General features: G+C 34.9%; 1 protein-coding gene across 2 annotated transcripts; it reads right to left on the bottom strand.

Annotated features, from left to right (window-relative positions):
* On the bottom strand, window positions 1-11,565 carry acp1 (acid phosphatase 1). Of its 2 annotated transcripts, none has more exons than XM_032586075.1 (6): window positions 11,458-11,565; window positions 10,497-10,570; window positions 9,691-9,804; window positions 5,308-5,369; window positions 4,479-4,584; window positions 1-399 (listed from the first exon to the last, which is right to left on the bottom strand). In XM_032586075.1, exons 1-6 carry the CDS (start codon window positions 11,498-11,500, stop codon window positions 322-324), a joined length of 477 nt encoding a protein of 158 aa, XP_032441966.1. In that variant the 5' UTR covers window positions 11,501-11,565; the 3' UTR covers window positions 1-321. The 2 variants fall into 2 exon arrangements, with proteins under 2 accessions (XP_032441966.1, XP_032441964.1); XM_032586073.1 differs by lacking the exon at window positions 9,691-9,804 and adding an exon at window positions 9,870-9,983.
* Window positions 11,566-15,772: the final 4,207 nt, after the last annotated feature.

Raw genomic sequence — 15,772 nt, forward strand, 5'->3', positions numbered from 1 at the left:
TTTCTCCACCCATTTTTATTGAGGCTTTAACAAAACTACATTTAACCTTTTGTGGAAATTTACACATGTAAAGAAGATGGATTTGTGAACAAATGAAACACCTTTTCAATTAGATTGATTCACTTTAATGATCAAAGTAAACCAGGAGAATCAGCACTGCTCTAAATGTCACTGGTAAGACATCTACAATACTGTAGCAGAGCAATGTAATGATCTCTGACAGTTATGGTACAGTTATATTGATAAGTGCTTTTGTGGCAACCAAGAGGTATCAGGTTGGTTGATTATGCAGGTTCTTCTCTGAGATCTTGTGAGATCTTGTTAGGAGTTCTTCTCCAGGAAAGCTTTGCAGCAGCGTAGGCACTGTTCATACACATTTTCAAAGTCTGCATCGCTTCCCTGAGGGATAAAACACAAGACAAGCTTCAGTAAATAACACATTATTAAATGATGACTTGCATTGGGTTGAGAGATAAAAATGGACAAACACACTCTTATAAATGTAAAGCGGAAAAATGTGAAATGACAGCAACCTTTTCAGCCAGAACATTGTTTTCCCCTCTTACTGAGTACCAAATTAAAGCAAAGCAGATGCCAAGAGGTTTACTGAATGGTAAAACCCACACTCAAATTCAGACACATTAATACTTTTCCAACATAAAGCCAAAAGAGACTTTAGTGTTTCTGAAACTCTGGTCTCTTCAGTTCTTGAGGGTTTTGGCACATACCTTGATTTTTTTTGTTTGTTTTGTTCTTTAAAACAATTCCACTCCAGAAAAACAGGAAATATTTATGATATTTGATACACTCTCTGAACTTGTTTTTAAATCTCAACTACTGAGATTCAAACATATATTTGTTAAAGTAAATGTCTTTGTTCACCTTAAACATTTTGTCACATAAAAACCACAAACAAACATACTTTACTGTGAGTTTTGCATTACATCAATATAAGGTTGCACATAACTGTAACATGGAGAAAAAAATAATGAATGGATATCATAATTTTTACGAATACAAATTGTGTCCACTTGAATTTAGCACCAAATGTACAACCTAGATCAATGCTTCCAAATAATATGTACACATTCATATATTAATGTGTGCATGATTGCTCTTATATATATATATATATATATAGTTCCTATTCTAAATAAATAATAAAGGATTATTTTATTGTATTTTGAAAGAACTGCAACTGCAGCGAAAGGTGGTTTTAAAACATTTTGACTTGGAGGGCCTAAATGCAAATACCGTACATGCTAACTTCTAAAAAAAACAAAAAAACAAATCAAAACAAAGTGTTACTGTTCTTTTACTTCACAACTATTAAAATTGTGTTTGTCTCTTACATACTATCTCAATAGAACACATTTAGGTTTGTGTTTATGACGTGCCAAAATGTGAAAAAAAGTTCAAGGAGTATGAATACATCTGCAATGTGAAGTTGCTCAGCTGGGAGAATTTTACTATAAACTATAGGCGGTGTCACATATGGATATTTATGATGGATGTTAGAAGAAAAACTCAGACCACAAATATATGAACTAATTTGGGTGCAGTTGCTAGATCGTTTCTGAATGAGGCTATCTGCTTATCTGACAAAACACCAGATTATAGAACGCTATAAAATTTTGTAAACCTAGTACGCAATCTGTTGAGGAGTAGAACAAAACTGGCCCAATTTGGATAATAAACAGCAAAAAGGAGGAAATGATGCGTTCTGTAAGGCTGCAAAGCTTATCCTCATCCCTCCTGCAGAGAATAAAGCAACACATGTCTCCATTTATTTTGACACAGCGACACTGATTGTCTACCTGCTCATTTTGTGGTCATCAAATGGGTTGTTGGCGGCGGTCCACAACCAAAGTGGTGTTAAATATTCAAAGAAAAACCACAAAGCATGTCAGAAGCTCTGGTAAGTAGAGCTAGAAAGCCCCTGAATGCTGTGCAATAAAGTGAGACATCCAAACCACGCCTAATATAACTATCCACACTTATATATTAACTGTTGAGCCACAATGTGTTCCTCCGGCCACAACCCTAACAACACTCTTCTGTACGTTTTATTTAGGGCTGGTGTTCCAAGAAGAATAACTCAGCCGATGAAAACAGGAAGAAACAGATCATATACAGCCAACAGAAATCTGCAGCACTTCTTTCTTCAAGACCACACATGACATTAGTTAGTTATTGTGAGATTATTCTAAATACTTTCAGGAAACATAAGATTTGCCAATCTTCAGTGATATGTCATGAATGTAAATCAGTGTGTTATCAATGTATTGTGTGCTCTGAAAACCTTCCACTACTTCTGCCGTTTTTCATCCACAACCCTCAAGAAAGATAAAAAGGAGCCAAGAAACCCAGTCCAAATCCTCTGGCTGGGCTTCCGACTGCTGAGTATGAAAAGAACAAAAGAGACGAGCCAGCCACGGAGCGTGGAAAGCCAAACCAATCGGAAAATAAAATAAATAAAAAAAACAGACGAAAAGTAGACTTTTGTTGCAGTCCAAGTAATTACAGTTCGGTTAAAAAAAGCCACTGCAATGAGCACAGGTCTGGAAAGGTTGTGAAACATGTTTTTTGGAGCTAGTAACTGATCTGTTTTATTAACGCAATCTGCACTGTTTTGCTTTGGAGCTGATTACTGCAAGAAACGTGCTTCGAAAAGATCGAATGTCTCCCTTTGGACTCTGAATTCTCTCTAGAACTACCACATGCACCTGAACATGGCAAAGTTCATCCAAAGGCAAAATACTAACAAAAATACTATCCAAAATGTTGTTAGATAACAAAAACATTAAAAAGAAGCAGCCCGTAAAGGACAAGCTGATCAACATCATCAGCTATGCATTTTAAGTTCAGGCAATCTGTTTTATCAGTTTTGTACGTGGAGCAATATGGTGCACATGATTCCTCTTGATATTTCTATCCACCAACATTTGGGGAAAACCTGAGAAAAACTGTTTTTTACAGAGAAAAGTGGGAAGTAAAATGTATAAAATTCAATAAGAGAGGATGTGACTGATTAATAAAGACGTATGAACCATATTAGTTCTGTTGCTTTGTTTGCAGACATTTGAAGGTAAAAATGTACAGAGATAAGAAAAACAGGCCTGCAGCTAAAGTGAATAATAACAAATAAAGATGTCTGTCTTATGGGTAAAAGAGCTGAAAGCATTCAACTAAAAGTTTTAAATTCTTGGCGATGTGACACGTTGCTTCACTATCTCCAAATAATGTTCTTTTCTCATGATGCCCTCTATTTCGTCTATTTTGCAGAGACAAGTTTTCTGTCAGGTCTTGTTATTTCTATAAATTGGTTGAGTGCTAATAAAGATATTGTGTTTGAGTAAAGAAAAGCTAAGAAAGGGTAATGTCATATGCATGATGGTATTTAAGCAAACATTAGGAAGGTTGCAGTGATCTTTATCAGAGATTTTAGGAATATTCAAATAATTAGAAACAATAGCAGCTGTGTTCAATCTAACCTCACTCAATAACTGTAGTCACGCAACCCACAAAATTCCCTAAATTAAAAAGTATTTTTAAGCTGACTCAAAATCAAAGTGCCTTGTTGAGAGGCTGTTTTAGAATAAAAGCAAAACGTTTTATCCTAAATCATCAGAACTACATTGTTTTAGAGTGACAGTTTGTGCCTCCATACTAACAACCATTATCTTTTGGACATTTGAAGAGAAAGGGCCTTTACAAAAGCTTTGGGGGAATTGAACAGGAATCCATCCTGTCAAAATAAGAACTTTTAATCCTTTTTCAACTGTGACCACTTTGGCAGTAAGCTTCATTCACCCGTGACAGTGTTTTATCAAGATTGAGCTAGAAAACTATTTTCTCATGAACATGTAGCCAAAACAATTATTCCACTGGATTATAATGTCTGCAAACAAAGACTATTGCGCATGTATGTCAATTTAAAAATTATTCAGAGATAGTAAATGCTAGAATGTAATAATCCAGTTGTGAAAATTGCACATCAATGTAGGCAAAGATCAAGTACCCATGTCATGTAAAATGAATCGTTTTTCCACACTTGTTTATTGAATGTGAAGTTTCCAAACTGCTAGGTTATATTTTAATTCTATAGGATTACAGGTATTTTCAGTGGTCCGTTTAAGACACGCTTTCAACACAGAACTAGGCTGGCATTATCTTGCAGAAATAACTAAAAGTTTCTTAGCCAGGTTGATTATTAAGTTATATAAATCTACACAGTGAATGATGACTGTTTCAGTTTATATTTTACTAAAAAAAAAGAGGCAATGCAGCAATACAATGTGAGGAAAACCACACTCATATTCACTTTAGAAATAATTTATTTTAAGCGGCGGTGTTCATGACACAACCACATCAAATTTAGGATCTATTTAATACTCAGAAATCTTGAAAATAAACACAGCACATGTGATTTTGTTTTAAAATTGAGCAAGGGAAAACAATTTTCCTTAAATACTTACATAATATGGGTCTTTGATGATCCGCTGGTTCTGAGGATCATATGAACCGAGAAGCTCGATCTTTGCAGTGGAGGTTTTCACAGACTTGGCCTTCTTGTTCAAGTCACTGTGAAGGAAAAAAAAAAGAAACTCATTTGAAGCAGAGATGAATAATTCTAAAGGTTTCAGCATACAGCTTCCTTATAATAAACATCCATGTGGTTAATCTTGCCTGAAATCCTTATATAAATTTTACAGTTTATGTCATGGCAAACCTCTGTGCAAAAGTTAGAGAAAGTAATGTGCAAAAAAAAAAAAAAATCAATCAACACATCTCTACTACTTTAGAATGTCAAAGCTAAAGCAGTACAAACAATTAATGAACTCTTTGTCAGGCAACAAAAATATGTGGGAGGAAGGAGGAAGAAAAAAATGGTTAAAGAGCAAAGACGAGGCATCCAAAGAACTCAGTAAGCAGCTTACAGATCAGATCTGCCATAGGCATGTGATCTCAAAATGATCCCTAAACGTTCAAAGTAGCAAAAAAAAATATCCCTCCCTATGACCTTTCAGAAGAGCTTAAGAAAGGCTATTGCTCATTAAAGGGAGGCATTGACTGGGGAGTGAGTTATAGCTCAAAGCTACCAACGTTTCTTTTTTTTTTTTTACGTGAATGTGAATGAGCAGCATAGAATCTCAATGCAACACAAGTCCATTCTGAGGGAGTGTTTTCTCACCAAGACGAGACACTTAAAACATGACCTGGTGTTTTCAGTGCCTGCGTGTCGTCAAGCTGCGATCGACACTCGAAAGGGAAAATAAACAATGCTGCGAGTCGGAATAACCATACCTCAGGTTGCTCTCGTCCATGCAGAGTATGTATTCAAAGGTCATGAAGTCATCTTTGGTCACCTGGAAGTGGGATAGAAAAGCAGAAAAAGGCAAATATTAGTTTTGCCTCTTAGTTGAGACACGGTAAGGTGAGCAGAGGCTCCCGCTGGGCCTTCGGAGAGAGGGGAGAATCCTCAGCAGAAACTATAAATTATTGTTAAGCAAAAACTTCTTTCTTTCATCCATATTTCATAATATATATATATAAAAAAAACAAGAATAAATAACTTATACTTTAATTACAGAAATTCAGTGATTTACACAGAAGCAACAGTTGTAAGTAACCAACTCTATTCAGCAAATTCATGTTTACATTTTATTGTGCATCCAATTATTATTGGCTAAACCTCCACAATAACTTATTCAAGAAACTTGGTCTAATTTTTAAACACAGATTACAAAACAAATCCCGCAAATACATTGCTGTGAAAAAGGATTTGCTTCATTACATATTTGTGCTTTTGTTCCCCCAGGCATAAAAATTGTCTCTGTAACACTTTCTAGATGTTATTCACTTTGTTTTTGATCTCGAATTACTGTAGATCAATGTATGATGATACTTTATGTCAGACAATTTCAATATCTTGATTGCATGGGTCTGGCAGTAATTATTTTCAGGATGTGCTTAAATAGCAAAGAAAGGAAATAGCAAATGAGAAACAGGTGAAAAATAAATATTTTCTTTTAGACAATGTTACTCATGCAGGAGGAAATTGTTATAACTGAATATTCCAATAAAATAATATTCTCACTCTCCTAAACCTCTTCCTCACACATGGTGGTAATGTGTGCCTGTTGAGCTGTGAGCTCAAAGCTGACCTGGTGCTCTCACAGTTTAAATGAAGCAGTGATAATCCGCCATTTAAGAAAGAAAGTTCTCTTTACAAGCCTTATGGGGATCTTTTACTGATTTGAGTGGAAAAAATGTGAGTGAGCATGGAGGATCTTATTGAAAATAAGGAGTAAGTGGAGTAAGACATAAGTTTCAAACCTCTAGATAAAACTCCTGATGAAGCCATGCTGAGATGGTACTGCTCTGTGTAAAAATAAACCAGTGTTCCTTTTAATTTGAAGGTACTACTTTCTGCTTAACTGTTAGCGCAAAGGCAGCATAACAGCAACAAAAGACAGAAGTTAAGTTGTAACAGAGCTCATAAAAATGTATTTTTTATTAGACCCCCTGTGATAGGCAAAGGTTGTTTATGTTTATGATTTAAATAAATACATGCTTTAAATATTCTGTGTAACTAAAACAGTGCATTTGGTTAATAATATGACAAAGCTAAATATATTTTCAGTTGTAAACATTTACATCTGTCAGTGTAGATTTTAGGTTACATATGCCTAGATCTTACAGTGCAACTGAGCGTTATTTGACATCAAACCCAAAAATTCATCAGTATAGAGTCATCCTGCATTCAGTGGGGTGTGCTACATGCAATATTCAGCTACATACAGTATTGTAATTAGATATTTTCCTGATATTACACAGGATTTGATGTGAAAATAAGCTAACTAGAGCTGTGATCTGTGGCTAACAGAAAATGGCCTTTGATGTTTGTAAAAGTCTCTAAAAGCCTGTTAGATAAAGAAGTTACTTGCATCACAAAAAGATGATGTGATGCAATTTTGTTACAAAAATAAAATATTTTATTTCAGGGCTTCTCTAACCATTTTTAGCAGAGGTACCAATACATCTCTTTATCTGGAGCTGCTAAATCCTTCCTGCTAAGGATAAATATTTCTATTTAATTTTAGACATTTTTCTACCATAGTATAAATAGAACCTCCCACCAACAGATGGTTTAATGATAAAAACTAATATTTGGTCAAAAAGATATTTGTACTCTTGGTCGTGGTGGGGAGGAATCGACTCCAAAAAAATATATTTGTCCAACATCAAAACTTAAAAGATGATAAGCAAAATTAATGTGATTATAGGAGGATCATGGTATTTTGGCTAAAGTTGCTCATTCCTCTAATGTTGACACAATGATAACATATTTACGAGACGGAATCAAAATTTCAGCTCTCCTAAATCTATAGTCTTGCTGGTTTTTTGATAAGAGAAAAACATTCCACATTACTTGTTGTAGATGTCATCTGAGAATGTTTGTCTCGTAAAAAAAAAACAAAAAAACCCTCTTATTTATTTGGGGATGCAATGGTCTCCAGGCAATATCCCAATTGGTCAATTTGCTTATTTGGACATAAGCCTTACCAGAAGTTGAGCTAAGTGGGATGGTGGGAGCAAAGAGAAGTGAGAGAAATAGGAAGAAAAGACTGATAAAGGAAAAAGGGAAAAAGCTTGTCGGAGCTCATCGTGTGGATTTGGTTGAGTTTAAGCCAGAGGTCTAGCCTTCTGATTTAAGCAGATTAAATGTGAGCCTGACTGAATGGGTTTATTGTGAGACAACGCAAGGAGACAGGAGATCTCAGGCAAAGGGTCAGACACCAGAGATGTCTCACGAAAGAAGACGGAAAAGAGTGTTATAAAGTGATGGAAGATGAGGATGAGCCAGCATCACATAAAGCTTAAAGTCCTAAGATAGAGAAGTATGACTGATTCCTAACTTCTGCTAAAATTGGAACATTATTTGAAAAGGATGCAGCTATGACGGGAATGACTATATTTCATTAATTCTGCAGATATGAACATATTGAACAACATTTTAGCATGTCAATAAGGTTTGTATTTTTATAAAGATTATTTTTATTGCAAAAGAAAATAAATAAAACCCAAATAAAGAAGTTAAGTTAAACTGAATTGTTTTCCTTCATAAATAGTGTTGCGATAGTTTACTTTTTTAATAAAACGCCATAAAAAGCATTTTCCCCCCAGACAATTTCTTTTCTGTTTTTATAATGTTATAACATTTATACATTTTAGAACAAACAACATTATCTATTAGAGGTAATCAATGCAAATACAAAACATGCACTTTAAAAATGAGAATTTCGTTTATAAAGAAGGAAAAAAATGCAAACCAAAATGATGCCATTTGAAAAAGCAGTTACCATCTAAAGTTAATACCTGGTCATGTCAGCCGACAAGTATTTTAAGGTCTTCACTGCAAAGTAGATTTAAATAAGCCACATCCCATCACAACCATGAAAAGCCTATTAAAATTTATATTATAGCATCTCAGTCTAGTCAACTTTTTGACTTTTACCTGGCCACTCCAAAATCTTTTGTTATTCTTTTTTTTTTTTTTTTTAAGGTTTTATTGGCTCTAGTGGCCTTTATTTGATAGTTACTTGACAGGAAAGTGGGTAATGAGAGAAGGGGGAAGACATGCGGCAAAGGTCGCCAGGCCGGGAATCGAACCTGCGACAGCCGCAACGAGGACTAAGGCCTCCTTATGTGGGTTGTGCTTAACCCCTGCACCACCACAGCACATCCCATTGTTATTCTTTTTTAAAGCATTATTTGTGTGCTTTGTATGACCATCTCACTGAATTACTAAGCTCATAAACCAATGGCTGGACATTCCCCTGCAGAATTGTCAAAAGTCTTCCGGGTCTTTAAGCAGAAAGTCAACCCCGAGCCATAAATCTTCCATCATATTTGATTATTGGTGGTAAGCTCTTTTTCAAAAAATCTTTGTTAATTTCATGCCAGATATGTGCATGATGTGCATCAACTCATATTTTTCAAAAGTTTGCAGATGTGTATCTCCCCGTGGATTTCTTACACAGAGACCATGTCACCCTAGTCTCCTTTCTGAATTATGAACACTGACTTCAGCTGAAGCAAATGAAGCCTAAAGTGTTTTAGTATTCCTCGATGAGTATGTTGATGCATTTTTGCAGTAATTCTGGTCAGCCAGACACTCTTCTGTATGTTTACAGCTCTACATTTTCTCCATTTGTGGGAAACTGGACAGTGATTGACTGGAATCCAAAAGCAATAGAAATTGTATTTTAGCAAATTCCTGACCGATATGTCAGATGTCACTTGCTATGTTTCTCTTCAATTCCTACATTTCTTCAGATTAGAATATGACATGTTGCTTTCTGATTTTAACCAAAAAATGTGTTTGATCACTGCTGATTCATGACTTAACAAGGTCATCATAGTTTCAAACAGGTCAGGTGTGTTTGGATGCTATTTTTCTCATAGAGCTGCAGTAGGTAATTTTTAAAAACGTATTTTTGACATATTTGAACTATCACCATGTCCTCAAGGTATAACATGACATACACAATTTTTTAAAAAAAAGAAAAAACAATCTGTAGCTCTGCTGATTGCTCCTAATGTTACAGGAAAATGGCAAACAACAGAAAATTGTGAGAAAACACACTAATGAGGTGAGTGGTGCCACGGATTATCCAGTTGTACCTGTCGAGCCCTATGGCTTGTCTCAATGCCATGCTTCCTCAGGCAAGCCAGACCACGGGTGTCCGGTGAGCTGCCTGTATTCCAGTCAGATGTGGCACCACTGTCTATGACCCACTGCAAGAACAGAGCACAGAAAGGGGCCGCTAGCTACCGCTACATGTAGATGAGCGTGGTCGTACCTGCCTGGCCACATGACTCATGGGCACGCCATGTCTCTTCATGCAGGCTTGACCGCGGTGGTCTGGAGTGTTTCCTATTTCATAGGTGGAGGTGGCAGCACTGTCTATCCTCCACTAGGCAAATCAGGGCATGGAGAATAACAATAGATCAGAACTGGGTCATAATGTCAAATGAGTAGAAGTTGAAGATGGTTTAGAATTTGGTGGTTTAAATATCTATAAGGATCATTGATTCATTTTTTACTTAGTTAAATACATACACTAAAAGTGTAGAAAATTTCTGATAACATCTTTAAATGATTTATTATACAGAATTCTTACTGTGACATTTAATAAAAACATGATGTCAATACTTCTTAAAGCTTTCAAAAGGTATCTACATCTTCAATAAAATATGATTTTGGAGACAGTTAAAGCATCTGCAAACACTGTGGAGCTGAATATAGTTTGCACACTGTAATAACAATAGCCAAATTACCAAAATATTTTAATATATTCCTTACTACATTTGCAAAAGCAAATCAACATAGCTACTTAAAAGATGGATGTTTTACACTTTATTTTTTTTTAACAGCTGAAAATTATTTCACAGTCTGTAATGTATCAATAAAATGCAGATGACTTTACCTTATCAACCACTCCAGAATCTGTTGCCATTTTCCTAAACACAGCTTCGGCAATGGGAGACCTGCAAATATTCCCTGTTTAAAATCACAAGAGTATTAATAGGATGTTCCAATTCTTTAATATCCTAATTACATTATCTTAAAGAGTGAAGTGTGAGTTGATCAACACTTTGATTAACCCAATCCCATTTTCTGGCATCTTATGAAATATTAACCAGAAAACTATTGTTCAGTTCAATTTTAACCTGTTTTAATCTGGTGTGATAAAGGTTTATTGGGGAAAAAAGCAGTCCAGTTAGTTATAAAAATACACAAACTTAATGATCAACAAAATGCATATATCTTTAAGGCACCCACTCCTCCTCAAACGAAAGTGTACAAATATCAATCAAACGAACAAATATGGGGTAATTATAGAAATTAGGAGCTAAAAAGCTGGAGCATTATACTCGGTTTGTGTAAGTCATGCACAGCAGCGCGACGTCCCGTAAGTGGAATGCAGAATGCTTGCAAGTCGATGTTGATTTTCCAAAATAGGTTTTGTTAAACTAATTTACTGCACGAGTTTGGACGTGGCACTAAACGAGTTTTATGAAAAACTGCAGATTAATATGTCAACTTAATTAAGGTTCATAGTGGCAATAAAAACGGTGAAACCAAAACTAAAATGTCAATCCGGTTTACTGTCTCCAAGACATTGCAAACCGGACTGACTTAAGTTCAAAATGTAGTTATAACATTAAAACATGTTTTATGAGTAAAGGGTCTTTCATTTATGCTTTATGGCCCCGAAGAGCAACTTTAATGACAGTACCGGGGATACAAGCTAGCTGGAAATCTGACGCTAACTCGGTTTAAGAAACAAACTGGTGAACCAATGAAACCATAAGAACTTGCATGTATTCTATATGTGGTGTTTGATTTAAACATTGTTGCGGATAGGTTATAAAAGACGCTCTTACCCAGGCAAACGAACAGAACTGACTTCGAACCGGTGGCCGCCATGTTGCTGTGGACTCTCCTGAATTACGTCACAGTGGGTGACCAGCTTCTGCCTGAGCAAAAATAAGCTCTCAACTGAAATCACAAAATCACAAAAAATGAAATATCTTTTATTTTGTAAGGGGGGAGAGGGTTGTTAATTGTGTATTTTGGTGGTAACCACGTGTGTTTTAAACGAAAAACAAAGTAATAAATGTAGAAAAAAAAGACTGAAAAAGAATCATGACTTAATGTTGTGCTTGCCTGAAGATTGAAAGACAATACAATTCTGGCCCATTCTGCATTCTGGCCTGCAATAAATTCAAGATGCAGTGTGAAGGTATAAGGTTTAGCTTTTGTAATAGTTTTTTTAATAGTTATTATCTAGACAATGACTACTTTTCACTTTTTCCCCTTATTTTTTGTCCAATCATTTCAGTCAGTGTCTTGACTGTATTTATGTCTATGGTTCTGACCATATGGTACTGTTTCAGAAAGTATGAGGCATCCACACAATACAGCATTTCAAATTAGAACTGGTTTAAAACTTGCAGGGAAGTATTTGAACCTGAGCTAGAATGATAAAATTTGCCAAAACATAATTGGTAGATATAGTGATAGAAATTAAATTTTTTACAAATGAAAATATGAAAAGTGTCTATATATTCAGTGCCCCTTAAACTAACACCCCTAAATAAAATAAAATGCCTTCAAATGACACTCAATAAAGAAACCTAGTCACATTTACTTTAATGTAATCTGAGTTCAATATAAATGTAGTTGTTTTTCAAACATTTCAGAAGTTTGTTAAGACATTGTGGATGAACAAAAAGCATCATGAAGAGAAAAGAACATAGCATGTAGTTTGGAAAGGAACTTGGGACAAAGTTTAAACCAGGGTTAGATCATAAAATAGTAGCCTAACATGTCATAAAAACATTAATAATGCTAAAAACAATTAAAAGGAGACATGACATCTGGAAGGGACATCAATTTCTTGGTGAAAGTTCCTGAAAATAGATTAAAATTATTAGTGAACAAGTGCATGAATGACACTCAAAATCCACATGGTCATTGTATTTCTATTCTATGATCATGATGCATTAAGATTTTTATTAATCTTAGGAAATATTGCCTGACTAAATGATACAATTTTTGTCTAAAGAATGAGTCTCATACATTTTCCCTATAAAAATAATGCTTGGTAGGGGGAAAATGATCGCAGATGCCTAACAAACAGCCTGGGTTTTTTTTTTTCTCTGATCACACTGAAAATGAGCAGTAACAACTTCCTCAGTCCCAAGACAAAAGCCAAATTTTCTGAATTACAAAATTGAATTACAAAATTATCTAATTCAGCTGATACCCACAAGGTAACCCATACGTGAGGTAAACTTCCAAGATAGCATCTAAGTTTAATTAAATGCAAATAAAAAAAGACAGCATGTAATCTCTTTAGTTTTCTGCAGTTGCCAAAGTACAAGATTTAACAAGGTTGCTTTGAAGTCCTTTGCTTTGCTCTTCATCCTTTAGGCAAAATGCAACAGATCCAACATATCATTCAGTATGTGTAAAATATCAGATTCAAATCTGATATTTATTACATATTACATATAAATTACATGTATATGTAATATAATTCAAATGGTTCAATAACCAGATATGTCAGAGCCACAGGGGAATTATTATGCATTGCTTTAGGAGATGTAACCTTTGCCACTGACACCACAACAGATTCCTTCCATATGCTGGTATGGAATCATCATCTGTTATTCTGATGAAAAATAGAAGGAATATTATGAAGTATCAGGCAGCTGCATGGCAAAAGACCTCAGTCATTTTTCATTCTTTACCGACCAGGAAAAGAGCTTTTCCTCTGTTGCAGAAGAAAAACAGATTCACTGAAAATCACCTCATTAATTTTAATGTCCAAGCTTCTAGCCGCAGCTAATAACAGTAGTTGGTTAAACTGTAAAATCAAGGTAATGAATATTAGCTATCAGTGTCAAGGTTGTTGAAGTAATTTGTCAAGTTTTATTGAACAAACACACTATTTATTTGACATCTGATATTAGGGTTTCTCTTCTTTTTAAAATTCTACATTAAATCAGGTCTTTCATAATTGCATTCTCAGGTAACGATGCAAAATAAAGAATATAATTTCCCAGATCTTGAAGAGGTAAGATGTGTTTTCCAGGCACATAGAGTCACTTTATAGCACATTACCTTCAGTTGTCATAATATGCTGTATATATCAAATATGATTTAAAAGAAACTTGACTGCCTAATTTAATGCCTGGAAATTGGGCCCCTGTCTCTTTAAGAAGCTCCTGCTCTTTCTGACACTCCCCCTTCAGTGTATCATTGCAATAGTGTTTCTTAATATGCCAAAAACACATTCTTTTGACTGTTTTACTTATAAGTAGTTTGTATGACAAGTTCAACAGACTCAACAGGTTTTTGCTAATTCTTTGCCTGTTATCAGGAATGATGTGATTGGATAGTCAATGGGATTGTTCCAGGAAAATAAAATAAGTTCCACAAGGTAGCCTCTAAAATCAGGGAAAGTAGCTACACAGCCATGGTTTGACATCTTTTTACACCATGTGTCACTTTTTTAAACCTTCATGTCTCTGTCCACAAATACTTCCCTCAATGGAGTCATTCACATTTACATATAGCCTAATACAAAGAATACATGCTGATGTTTACTTTAAACCATAACTGCTGTTCTTACTCACATATGGTGGTAAATGTATTAAAGCTTGAGAACCACATCTGTGTTCATTCCAGATTTGGATCACGCTAAGTCTGCTGTTTCTTCTATTCTTTGTGAAATGACAAGTGAAAAGCAAAAATGAACAATGATGTGATTTCAGAACCACAAAGGAGCATTAAAAGGATTCATAGCTAGAGACTTAACACTGAAAAAGTTTGCTCTTGTTTACATTTTGCATTTCCATGCAGGCATAAATCAGCAGAAGGGTGTTAAAAATGAGGAAAACATAGCAATACATCTGTGATCTTATGTTTTGTGTTTGCCTTGTGATCAATCTGTTTGTATTTTTTTATTTTGTAGAACTATGTAGAAGCTTCATTTTGCTTGAATCTTTTTGTGTATGTGTTCTGTACAGAAGTGTATTAAAATTTGCCATTTTTAGCATTCTGGCTAGGTAGCAAAAAGGTTTCAGGTTCCAATCCTTGCTGTAGTTGGAATATTTTCTCTTTCTGCGCACATGAGCTTTCTCTGAGTACTCTGACTTCCTCTTATAATTCACTTACATGCATTTCAAGTTAATTGATCTGTTTGAATTGGACTGTAAGTGTCCAATTCAAACAGAATTGGACACTTAGTCACCCACTACTTCATTGGGTGACTGAAGTAGTCAGTCAGTCACCTGAAGTAGTCAGTCACCCACTGACTACTTCAGAGTCACCATTCCTTCTCCGTGAGCCTGCATATTGCATAGATAGTTCTGAGCTGTTAAATATTTTTCCTCTCATGAGTAAAAGTAACACACAAGATCCACACAAAATTTTATAAATAAATCATCTTGCACCTAAAGTTTTTGTCACATCTATTTGCGAATGAGGATTTAATATGAACTACATCTCAACTATAAAAAATGTCATTGCTCTTTATTCCTTTGCAGCTATCTCCAAATATGTTTAATTTGCTGTAAATTTAGATATTTTGAGAACGTGCAGTGTGTCATGACTCCTGCAAACCTTGAAAAGCTTCAGATCCCAACTGCGAGGGTCAAACATGCAACCAGAGTACTTTGTCAAATTACTATCCATTTACACTAGAGGATTTGTCAAGCTAAAAGATACATAAAGCATCAGTAGTATAAAATACAAACACAAAGAGAGATCTCCATATTATAAATGCTAAAGCAGAAAGACAAAAAAAGCTTCCTAACACATGTGACTCCTGTCTACATATTACATTTTGGCTCCTAAGCTGTATGAAAAGTCTTCTATTCATTTTGATCTCTTGTTTATAAAAAAATCATTCTTTTTTTTAATTTTCCACATTAATAGCATAATATAAACAACTCTCAGTTTCAGTCTTTGTATTGCAAAGAAAAAAAAACCCTGTAAGAATACAGTAGGAAGATTCTGTGATAAATAGACTATCACTGACTGGAAGTTGAGCTGATATTCCTGGTAATTAAATATGAATACATAATTACTAATTATTTCTTACTTTGCATACTTAAAACAATAATTCCAGGCAAAACGATGGACACAGCAATTACATCTAATAATTAGAGAACGTTTTTTAATTGAGTC

Source organism: Xiphophorus hellerii, chromosome 15, assembly GCF_003331165.1.
Source record: "Xiphophorus hellerii strain 12219 chromosome 15, Xiphophorus_hellerii-4.1, whole genome shotgun sequence".
Taxonomy (NCBI): domain Eukaryota; kingdom Metazoa; phylum Chordata; class Actinopteri; order Cyprinodontiformes; family Poeciliidae; genus Xiphophorus; species Xiphophorus hellerii.